Source organism: Schistocerca cancellata, chromosome 11 (genome assembly GCF_023864275.1).
Source record: "Schistocerca cancellata isolate TAMUIC-IGC-003103 chromosome 11, iqSchCanc2.1, whole genome shotgun sequence".
In the NCBI taxonomy this organism is placed as follows: Eukaryota; Metazoa; Arthropoda; class Insecta; order Orthoptera; family Acrididae; genus Schistocerca; species Schistocerca cancellata.
Window position 1 is genome coordinate 26,685,585 of NC_064636.1, and position 13,004 is coordinate 26,698,588.

Sequence of the window (13,004 nt, forward strand, 5' to 3'; positions counted from 1 at the left end):
TAAATTGTGGCGCTGCTTTCATCATATGGTGGTATACTGAATAATTTCGCTGATACAGGGCATCCTTTGCAGAAGAAATAATAGTAGAATCCTTATACTTACCATAGTGGTAGATCCTCCTCTGCGTGGCTTCAGTGTAATATTAAAGGAATTGGCACTTACTGTCTAAAATGTCTTGATTAAAAGTACGAGAGACAACGGATGTCGCGCGGAAAGCAAATTCATTCTTTCCGCGCAGTCAGTTTCAGCAGAAGTGCAATGATTGGCAGGTTCGGGTGCTTCGCGTGCCATCATCTTTGGCGAGCGCCGGCTACGTCACACGTGTGCTTCATGGCGGCCGAGTGACCGGTTTGTGACGTTGCCGACGTGTTAGAGTGCCGTTATGCAATAGGCGAGTGATTCTGTGCGCCTGATATAAGTCGTTAATATCGCCACCCGCCGTAGTTGCACTCTCACTGCGCCGCCGAGACGTGGACGCCTACGCTTGTCTCGAAATTCCGCTTGTTCCAGCGCCTGTATCTCCAGACAACTACCTTCGCACGGAAAACAATGAGTGAAAAGTAAGTAAAAAGTCGTGTCACGTGCAATGAGGAAGTGACTCAGTTGATTCGTAACATTTTAGTGGGACGTTCGGATAAACGTTCGTCCTCTAACCTCCTTTTAGAGGTTATAAGCTGCCGTTCCCAGATGATTCAGCACAAAACGAACCAGTAAGAAACTGCAGAATTACTCCCTTTTGTCTTCAGATTAAAATGCTGCCGTATCGCCGGGCAGTTGTTTAGTGCAGTATGTTTTGTTGCAAATAGAAATAAAGCAACTTACATTTCCTTGATTGATAAATAAAACGTTGAAATAAACCCAGAAACGTCGCATTGGTTGACAACTAATTTTCCGAGTATTTTGTGCATGAATCGCACATCACCTGTGAAAAGCCTGGGGTGTGGTCCGTGGGAAGAGTGGAGACATACTAATTAAGTACGGTAGTTCTTTATGACGTTAGTAGTGTACTAGTTTTTGCTCTTCAAGTACTACTATTGTATATCGAAACCACCGTTATGGGTACATGCAAACTAGTGAGTTATTTCATCCCGAACAATTGTTAACCTGGCAGGCTAACGTGCAGAACTGTGTACTAGGGTGACATTGGGCCCCCAGAAATCTTTGTAGGCTAGTAGTCATATCTGTAGTGTAGTCTAAGGTCAAGGTCAGAGTAGAGTGATGATTTGTTTGAGAGTTGAAGCCAGCAAATGTGCCACACACAGGTTGTGGTAATAGATTAACTTATAATGTATCCTGATGTTTACATTCGCACCATATTTATTTCCACAGTTAACACACTTCGTGTCATAAAAACAAAAACTGCAAAGTAAATTCAGAAATTGTATATCGGATACTCTGACAACTATTTTGTATTATTTGCATATACACTGCATAAAATTCGAGAAATGCAAGGGGTGACTCATTATGTGACTTTAGCAAACTTCGTAGGGAGTGATTTGTCATTGGTGTATAGGGAACTCCTTTGCAGTGAAGACCCTCTGGTATTTTTATTTCATTTCACAATGACCACCTTTGACATAATCTTGCTGACATCATTGGAAAATTTTTATTAATATGCATACCAGCCACTAACGCAATAACACTTTTCGCTCAGGAAATGACACCACATTAGCTTGCCAAACACATAAGAATGGACATATAAAATATCCATTGCACATCTGCATGCTCAGGAATGGACGTAAGCAAATAGAAAGTGAAGTGGGGGGGTTCCAAGCACAACACAGGAAAAACTTTTTTACCTGCTGGTACATGTAAATATAATCACAGCAATTCATGTGGAATGGGGGGATTATTGGGCTCCATAATTTGTTTTCCTTTTCGTATGCAAAGATATAGGAATACCCTAGATTGCTTTTCTGCTTCTGCTAGAGTATTAAAGTCTGGTGGTGTTGCTGAATTATGATCAGCAGTTAATGATAATTGGTATAAAACAATTATATGTACTGTGTGCTTGTTAGCAATTTAAGCAAGGTGGCATGAGGATGTTTCAGTGTGTGTTCCAGAAATTGTCCTCACTGTGTTTGCTGTGTTGTCTGTAACTCAGTGTTTTGAGTTCTAATCATAATTTAAACTGTAGAGGGCATATGCTTTTTACTTGGTTTACATAATGTGTACAAATTGTAAAACCTGTGTGGGCTCTCTCTTCAACAGTCAATTGATAACTTTGAGGTTTAGCAAACTAGACAAACTATCAGTATATTCTGTCAAGTGTGAAGTCCTAGGTTACATAGATGACATTTACAGTTATTTATTTTTATGTTCCAGTTTTAGATTTTTTTTCCTGTAATAAGTCATTTAGTTCTCATGTGTGAATTTTTTTTTTCCTAAACCTACAAAGATTTAGTGTAGATGGTGATCCTTTGAGAGGAACAACATTTCATGTTGGCATATACCACAACCATGCAGGTTCCAATGGTAGTCTGTAGCATCTCCCGAAATCTGTGTTGGTTTGGAAGGCGTTTTGGTGATGAGTTGGCAAAGCCAACAAATGTGTGATGACACACACACACACACACACACACACACACACACACACACACACACACACACACACACACAAGCTGTACATTCCTAATATGGTCTAATGTTTGACGATAACAAGAAAATCCCAGTCTGAAAACCCTCGGTTTTCCTAGAGGTTCTCTTGGTTTTTGTTTTTCTAATGTATTTGAGTTGCTGGTGACATTGGTTGCATCTTGAGGCTCAAATCTTCACCATGATAATGATCTCCCTCTATCACTATTGAACTGTTGACTAATTAATGATCATCTGCCACAGGCCTACCTTTCGTGATTGTGTGTATGTTGTGTGTGTGTGTGTGTGTGTGTGTGTGTGAGAGAGAGAGAGAGAGAGAGAGAGAGAGAGAGAGAGAGAGAGAGAGATGGATGTATGGTTTCCATTTCAGTTTTTAAAACAATTTATGGTGATAGAACAGTTTATTGGTTGACCAGCGTCATTTTCTGAGTATTTTGATATGATTGGCCCATGGTCTCTGGTGCCTTGTTATAGAGTAATTGTATTTCTTTTGATTTCTTATTCTCATTCGTCCTGTTACTGGTATTGCAGTGGAAATATCTGCACAAAAATGCAAATGTTGAGTGTGCCCTTTGTGTCTTGTTTGGAAACAACTTGTTCCATTCATCCACGGTATGTACTGTTAACAGTAATCACACTTTTCCCTCAAGCTCGAACTCAGTAATGCTCAGGTCTGTCTCAGATTTATTTTTGTGTTAGTGTTGGTAAAGTGATTGCAAAGTCCCTTCACCCCCTATAGTGTGTCCACATATTCCTAGATGTTGCATTGTATTAATGTGGGATCATGGTAGTGGACAAGTTTGAGGTAGCGTGACTTCTTTATTGTTTATTCCAAAATGTTCATATATATTTATGTGTGTATTTATAACAGAGTATAATTGTACACCTTGAACAATGAGAAAATATCAATATTGGCAGTGAGATGGCAGCAAATACATGTAAATAGCATTCCTAAGTTTGTCAACTGTCTTGTAATGTGCGGCACTAACTGTCTGTGTAATGAATCCCCATAATGAATTGTCATGAGGTGACAAGTCGTGACTTCGGTGTAGCCAACTCAAAAGATGCAGGCAAATGGTCAGAATCACATCCAAACCATTTATCAGGAAATATCTCCTTGAGATATTCTCTAATGGCAGCAACGTAATGGGGCACTGCTTCATCCTGCCGGAACTGTACACGACCGAGCAGTTCCTGATCTGGTGGATGTGCAATAAGCCAATCACCTAATGTGGTGAGATACGCACAGCATTCACCCACGGGCCTAACAATGCCTTTGCATGTCATTATCACTCAATTTGTCCAGTCGAAGATTTGAATCCCATAACTTCCAAATCATTCTTCGCGTGTTTTTGTAATGTCAAACATGGAACGCAAAATTCTTTTGATTGGACATTTGTGGCAAACCTTTAACAAATGCTGCAGCCTCGACACACATTTCCAGTCGTGTTTCTGGTTGTCCTGAGTGTGGCTTACCTATTGTGCAACCAGCTGCAAAGAGCCTTTTCTCCCACTATAAAACTGTTGTTTTTGGCAGGGAAGGCTTCTGAAACCCTGCAGTGAAATTGCAGAATTATCTCATTGATTTTCCTGTATGGAGTTGTTTGTGAGCCCACATGGTTATTACGATCTGTTCCTGCATGGTGCAAGTAGGCCGATCAACTGGGATTAAGATGTGTATCACCATCTGCAACAATAAGAAACATTAATCATTAACACCTATGTAATACATAGGGGGTAATGGACTGTGTGCTCAGTCTGACGTTAACAGCGAGAAATACGGAAGCGTCCGATCCCGCCTGTCTGCTTTGACCCATGACGTAACAAATATGGCGGAAACGACCATAAACCACGATTCTAATATGGCGCATATAAAGTCGTTTCGTACACATTATGAGGATGAAAATACATTGAAAAATAAACACCCACACGTTCCACAAAAAGCCTAATGACACAAATGGGACATCGCGGGAAATGGGGGGGGGGGGTTTGGGTGGGGACAAACTAAATATAAACAAATTTTTAGACACCCACCCCCATACAAAACCACACAAAACGACAAACAAAACTGACTTCACAAAACTCCCCAAATACCACTAAACACAATATCATCTGGAATCAGACACTTCCCTTGACCTATATAGCTCAAAAACATCTCCCGATACCAATACCAACATTCACAGCCACACATTGGGATCGAACACTTCCCTTGACCTGTTATCCTTACGACATCTCCACATACATCCGCCCCTGGCCCGAGACGCTGGAACTTTAAATAGGCCTCATTTCTTCACGACATACTGAACACTTAACGACAAAATCCAAAAATCCGAATAGTTGAAGAAATTTTATTAGATACAACGCACTGTCCCCCATCATAGCCGACAACCGAAAACTAGATCCTGACAGTCATGTCCATACCTGCTGAAGACATAAAAAAAGCAATTTACCAAAATTCACACACGACGCCACACTCGCAAACTAAACCAAAAACATCACCTAACACACCACCAGAGAGCACCACCGATCGCATCAAAACGACACCTACAAACACGCCACTCTCACAAACTAAATTCCGCGCCGTCGTGACGTCACACACCACAACAGCCTTAAGTCACGGCTCAAAGCTGACGGGTGGGATCGAACACTTCGGTCGACCCTAACAAAGGTACACAGCAGTAAGGATAGCTTTACTGTAGGAGAGCTGGTTAGTAGGCAATGCATGTGTGGATCCATTGAATACAATGAAAGAGCATCACGACAAGACTATGCTGAGCTGTTCTGGCAGTGATGGTAACTCTTGCATCTGTGCATGGGTATGACTATCTCAAAACTGAGTCTCTTGTACCAGAATACTTGGAAAAAGTCACTACGAACAATCTCTGAAATTATATCACGGTCGCTTTCGGGATCTCCCATATATGTGTCATCACCTCCTTAGTTTCCAGGTTTTCAGTTGCTGCCAGTTAAGTGGTCCGTGCATAATAGGGATCACATTTCTGTCCATTGGCCAAGGAAGGTTCATAAAGGGCAACTTGCTTTTCTCTGGGATGAGCATATGTTACTGTTGGGTGGTGGGTGGCCTGCATGTAGTAATTTGTGAACTGACACTATAGCTTTAAAGGACTTGTCTGTACAGGGTTTGTACATTAAACTCCTATGCCTTGTGCTTCATTTTGAGTCAACTGAAGAATGTAGGCTGTTAGAAACATAACCTAAAGATATTTCAGAACATTTAGTCAATTTGTATGAATTAAATCTTCTGCAACGTTAGATATTCTCATAAGTTTCTGGTTGATTCTTAACTTCGAGATTCCCTAAATGCAATATCATTAGGACCTCCCAAAGCTTTCATTTTATTCCCTTAAGTGTAATTTGTTTTTCGTATTTCTGTTTTCCTTCACGGATGATTGAATGTACAGTAGAATAACCTTTCAGCCCCTGTATTATATTCTTCCTATCTTCAAAATTTCAAAGAGTGGTGTTCACTCAAAACCTTTCTACAAAAACTGTAGATGTACGTTTGCCTTTCTTCATGCTGGAGTCTAAGACCAGTTGTAGTGTAAGTATTGCCTTACATGTTCCTACATTTTGTGTGGAGCCCAAACTGACCTTCCCTGAGGTTGGCTTCTACCAATTTTTCCTTTCTTCTGTGTTCTTGTCAGTACTTTGCAACCATGGCTTACCAAACTGATAGTTCAATAATATTCATTTATCAGCATCTGCCTTCTTTGGAATTGGGATTATTAGAATCTTCTTGCCATGTGTAGATATTTTGTATGTCCAAAAATGGGATTAAAGTGTCCAATTCCACCTGTCTGCTTTGACCCATGACGTCACCAGTATGGTGGAAATGACCATTCTCAAGGTCTCCAATATGGTGCCTATGATGTCATTACATAAACACAAAAATACATACAAAACAACAAACGCATCTCCCTCCAAAAATATAATCAAACTAATGGGAGCAGTGTATGAAATTGGGGTGTTTTGGATGGGGAATAACTAAATATAAACATATAAAACCACACACCACGATCCCAAACCACACAAAATGACAGAAAAACAACACAAAATTCTCACGTTCCGCTACACTCACAATAACCACAGGAGTCAGTCACTTCCCTTCACCTACATAGCTCAGCTGAAATAGTTGATACCGCAAGATAAAAACCAACAGCACCCAAAAATTATAATCAGACCTCAGCTATTGATACCACCAAAAACAACAAAAATTGGAATCGGACACTTCCCTTGACTTATATATAGGTCAACTACAACTAACGATACCAAAACACCTACGACAACATACATTGGAATCGGACACTTCCTTTGACCTATATAGATAAACTACAACTGTCAATACCAAAAGCACAGGGAGCTGCTATGACACATTGGAATTGGACACTTCCCTAGACCTATGTAGGTCAATAACAGCTCAAGATACCAAAACGCATCGACTACAAAAATTGGAATTGGATACTTCCCCTAAGTTACATAAAACAACCCCAGGTGACGATACCAAAACATCATTTACACCTGCGATAAATAACACTGAACCAACAACACATGGAAAAATCCCATAAAACTTCGCAAATTGCAAACACAGTAGGTCAGCCACCCCAGTCTCTCTCTCTCTCTCTCTCTCTCTCTCTCTCTCTCTCTCTCTCACACACACACACACACACACACACACACACACACACACACACACCAAAAACAATTCCCAACCCACCCACCACTTACCAACCCCAACCCTTCCCCCCTCCCTCAAACTTCACCCTCGCCTCAAAAACAAAAATATCCCAACGAATAGAAACCAGAAAATAAACTAAACTCAATTGCACACTACAACTGAAAAACAACTGCAACAAAACAGATCCTCTGTAACATAATCGTAACCCCCCCCCCCCCCAACCCATCCAAAGTCACAAACATTACCAACAACCTGCTCCACCCACCCCCCTTGCCACATAGAAAACCCCTCCTGAACTAACCACCCTTGGCCTATTATACATTTTACTAACAGCCATAAAAAAAATGCAGTACTTCCCAGGGATGCTCTTCCACCAGCAATACTCGTCTAAATGAGTTTGCAGGTTAGAAGAGTGCCTCTTCCCCCTGCCTGTGACTGATTTAACCACCACCCAAAACCCCTCCATTGTATTAGTACATGCCCCAGTTTCGTAATTCTTTAACTCTAAACTATGATTTACAGCTAAATGATGATAACCCCTTGTCCCCAACTCCTTATACGACGAAAAACCTTCAGACACTACAGTACTCCCCTCTCTATATACTCTTCAACTAACCCCACCAATTCCCTCTTTGTACACTCCTCCAAAACTCTGAAAACACCATTTGCATCCTGCCCCTGCCCCCCTTGAAATAATGTCCCCCACACCCATAAACCTACTGGAGACTTATCCATCCCATATTTTCTCTTCCCAAATTGTGATTAGTCTATCTTGAGCCACCAACTCCGGCCCACCCAACTTCCCCTATACTTCACGTATCTTGAACACACGTCCCTGAAAATGGTTCAAATGACTCTGAGCACTATGGGGCTTAACATCTGAGGTCATCAGTACCCTAGAACTTAGAACTACTTAAACCTAACTAACGTAAGGATATCACACACATCCATACCCAAGGCAGGAATCAAACCTGAGACTGTAGCAGTCGTGCGGTTCCAGACTGTATCGCCTAGAGCCGCTCGGCCACACCCGCCAGCTACACTTCCTACAAAAAGAAAACCGTCCTTCCACTCGCACCAGTCTCATGTACGCAAAAACTGGAGGAGGTTCTATAACAAAAATAATAAGTCATCTAAACAATCTCTCTCATGGGCAACCTAGACTTCTCGAACCAGGAACCGTGTCTGATGGAATGCCAAAGGTTATCCTTTCGCCACAGCCACATATACGAGTCCCTGGTCAGAGACACCGGAACGCTCGCCTACCGCATATTCTCTTTAGACACTGCACTTGATTATTTCAGCCAGCAGGTTCAAACACCTGCAAAAATTTCGTCAGGGACATCATGTCTCCCCTATCTCAGCATGCAAATGCAAATTGTTAAATTTCACTGCCATATCCATACCTTAAAAAAAGAAGAATTGACACCGCGGTCACATAAACAAAACAAAAATTGATAACTCACTGAAACCAATTTCAGTTCTTCAATCACAGGCAATACAGATTACTTCACACTGCGACCGACAACGCTCAAATGAACCCAATACACCACATAACCCTCAGACCATACAGACACCACCAGAGGACACCACCAACAGCAACAAGACATCGACATACACAACCAACTCATAAACAAAAGTCTGCGCTGTCATGACGTCACACACACCACCACCTTTGTCATGGGTCAAAACCGACCGGTGGGAACAGACACCTCCTTTGACCCCAATGTATAGTATACTGTACGTCAGATGGAAATATGTCATGTATGACTTCCCCAAGGACTTCAGTAATGCTGAAGGGAGTTTTGTCATTTTAGATGCTTTTTGTTGACTTAGATCTATCAGTGTTTCATCTCGCAGTGTTATATCTGGCATGTCACCTTCATTTTCTCCTTCTTTCCTCTCTCTGTCTTGACGTTCATTCCCCTTGTATAGCCCTTGTATACATGCCTTCAACCTTTCAGCTTTCCCTTCTTTGCATCGTAGTGGCATACAGTCTGAGCTCTTGCTATCCATACAATTGTTTCTCTTTTCTCTAGAGGTCTCTAATTTTGCTGTAGGTGGTATTGTCTATGCCCTATTTGTGCATGCTTCCACAGCCCCGCATTTGTTATCTAATTATGTTTTTTATTAAGGTTCAGTGACAGTCTTTTGGAACAAAATTCTACGCTGTTTGTCAGTGCGTGGTACATACTGCTCTTGTAGATATATTTACATCCGAAAATGTAGCTCGTCAAATGTGGCACTAGATGTTCAATAATAATTTTAGAAACGTCTTGTTGCATCTTAGGTCTTCAGGCAGCAGCCAGAAAGCATCTAATGCAGTGGTTGCCAACCTTTCTTAGACCATCAATGAAAGACTTTTCTAGAGATATTTATTTTTAAAATGATGGAAGATGAATGATATTCAGTTTGCAGATGAATGAATTCGTGGTGCATCGCATGTGCTACCCACAACTATTCAGAGAAGAAAGCTATCCACAGTGACGTTAGACACATGTAACAAAACATGCTTCCCCTTCATTACTCCTTTCCAGTACGGCACTTGCTTGACCTCACTGTGACCTCATTTAAAATCAAAAAAGTTCAGATGTGTGCACTGTACTTACTGTTCATAATCACCTCATTGCTGCACTCCCTATTTTCCAACTGGCAGAAACTGGACGACTTCAGGCTGTTCGTGCTTTGTGTCCAACCTATCTAAAAATAATAAAACTGTACAGCATACAGTAGTCCTTATGTAGTTACTGGTGTATTTTGTTGTCAATTAATTTATCTATCTGTTTTGAAGTGAGTGAGGAAGCAATTTCTGGACTAATTCAGGTACCACCTACAACTTGGAGAACTCATTTTTGTTGAGTCATTTAGTATTTATGTATATGTCTCACTTTTATCATGAGCAATGTACGGAACAAAGCACAACGTATGTGTGGAACCTGTAACCTAATGCTACTAATTGAGAAAAAGTAGCTATTGATAACTTGCACAATCAATATTAAAGTATTACAAAATTGGGGAATACGGAAGTGTCAGATTCCACCTGTCTGCTTTGACCCATGATGTCATCTGGCGGAAATGGCTATTTTAAGCGTCTCCAATATGGCGCCTATGATATCGGTACATACACATGGCAACAAACACCTAAATACGTATAAATAAGACAATAACATCTCCCTCCAAAAATACAATCAAACTAACGGGACAGCTGCAGGAAATTTGGGGTTTTAAGAAGGAACAAGCTAAATATAACAGTAAAAAACACAACATGATCCCAAAACACATAAGATGACGAACAAAAAAAATCACAAAATCTACAGGAATCGGACACTTCCCTTGACCTATATAGGTCAACGGAAGCTGACGATACCAAGACACCAATGCCTACAGCAAATACTACGGAAATTGGAATCAGACATTTCCCTTGAACACAGCTAACAGTACCAAAACACCTATACCTAAATATAAAAATACGAAAATTGGTATCGATAATTTCCCTTGACCTATATAGGTCAACTATAACTAGTGATACGAAAAAATAAATACCTACATCTACGAAAAACAAAATCAAAACGCCTCAAAAATTAAAAACTTAAACATCCCTATGTAAATTAAAACACATTCAATACACAATAAATACTCAAAACATTACAACTCAGTAAAAGTAGACTCAAAAAAAGTTACTTACCACCAACAAATTTCAGCTGGCCATCACACACACACACACATACACACACACACACACACACACACACACACACACACAACCAACTCAAACTCCGCACCGTAATGACGTCACACACCACAAGACCCTTACTTCATGGGTCAAAAGAGACTGGTGGAATCGGACGCTTCGTTGACCTCAAAATTGTGATATCTAGTGGTTATGATTTGATTGGTCATACGAACGCATTGGATTCCCTAGCACTATTGTCATTGATAAAGAATGCAAAAAGCTTGTAAACCCTCGCGATTCATCTTAGTCGATTGCTCAGCTAAGAGCGTGCGTGCCAACACTCAAATGTCTGTGAAGAACTGGAGCCTAAAACAGCGGTTTCGTCCTGCAGTTGGCACAGCACTGCCGGTTTGCGTTATCGAGCTGTACTAAATTCTTTCACAGCACAGACCATTAATCACAAAAGAACATAATCAATGTCTTTCCAAGTTTCAACATTTTCTAACCTTCAGATGCATTTAATACAGCACAGTGTGTGGTCTAAACAGTAGTGAAAGATCCATAGCTAAGGACTGGAAAGTTGCACAGGTCGCAGATTACACAGCAAAGGAAACAGATTTAATCAGCTGAGTTATAGACCCATATCACTGACACCAGTGTGCAGCAGAATTTTACATTATTATGCAATATCTGGAAGAATACGATCTGTATATGGTTAGCAGACAAAAATCTTCTTCGAAACAGAAGTGGCTTTTTATTCACGGGAAGTGCTTAAGGGGAGTACGTACATCCTATACCTATAGTGTTAAATTTGCATTATTGATGATCCATTATCTCAGAACCTTTGACAGGAAGCGTAGTCTCACTCCTTTTCTGATTTACTGAACCAGGATTATAATATAAAAACAAATTATTAGTTATTTATGATTTTTAAAAATTTATGTTCATTTTTTTGGTCTTCTTCTTCTGTAAGAAAAAAAAACCATTACAGGTAGAAATGTTTTGGTGGTTCAGTAGTAGCAGCAGCATACTAAGAGATAACACAGTTTAAACAGTTCCAGAGATAATGTTAAATATTAAAAATAAGTCTTTTTCAGGAAAAAAGGTTAAACGTCTCATTGGATACTCACTAATGTACGGAAGCATGTCAGCTCCTAGAAACAGCCAGGCCCATAATCAGCATTATCTGGATCCTGTTCTTGATCAAGCTGCAAACCTAAACGCTTCTTTCTTTTCGTGCCTCTTGCTTCTTCAGTCATTTCCTCTGCTACACGCTGGACTTTCATGACCGTAAATTGATCTTTTCGGTGGAAGGTTTGCAGTGTGTTGGTCCCTGGAGTGATACCAAGTTGCTCTAGTACCCTAACTTATTGTCATCATTAAACATTATCACAGTGTCACAGACTCCCAAGCATAGTTTTCATTCCTACAAAGATATTTTTTGGTGTGCGGGTCCAAATGACATTATTGAAAGACTCATTCGGGTTTTGCGTTCGGCAATAGACATTTGGAATGGAGGTCAGAATGAGCTAATTCTATTTTTGTGCCTAAATTGTTCCTCTGTACCCGCTGCCTGAGCTTTGCAGTACTTGCACCATGAATCAGCACTAGGTGGGTAAAGGACCATGTATAACAGTATCGTAAGTGGATAATTTGTTGACGAAGGTAGCCCACACTGCTCCGTTCATCCCTTGTAGGTCATGTGTATCGTTTCTTATTGCCATTTCATAATATTGCTGGAATTCATAGTCCCCCCCCCCATGTCTTCCTTTACCATTTAGTCTCGACAAACTGCATGTGCAATACCGCCATTTCTGTTTACACACTGCATCCAATCTTAACAAGAATTGAATGAATGAATATCTGAAAACCACAGCTGTCTAGATTGAATAGTTCCGGAGATGGAGATACTTAAGGAAGTCAGTGCAGAACGACCCTTTTTTACCCTTGCAGTGTTAGCTTTGAAATAATAAAAACTGCACTTCCAATTGGAATTAATCAACAACAAATGACTCATCAAATTATTCAGGAGAGATCAAA

At 40.5% G+C, this 13,004-nt stretch overlaps 1 protein-coding gene across 1 annotated transcript in view; it reads left to right on the forward strand.

The window, feature by feature from the left end:
* Positions 1-313: 313 nt before the first annotated feature.
* Positions 314-13,004, forward strand: part of LOC126108494 (6-phosphogluconate dehydrogenase, decarboxylating) — a 159,004-nt gene continuing 146,313 nt past the window's right edge. Inside the window, exon 1 of the mRNA XM_049913751.1 lies at positions 314-560. Coding sequence (XP_049769708.1) covers positions 550-560 — 11 coding nt within the window. The 5' untranslated portion in view covers positions 314-549. The remainder of the gene's footprint in view (positions 561-13,004) is intronic.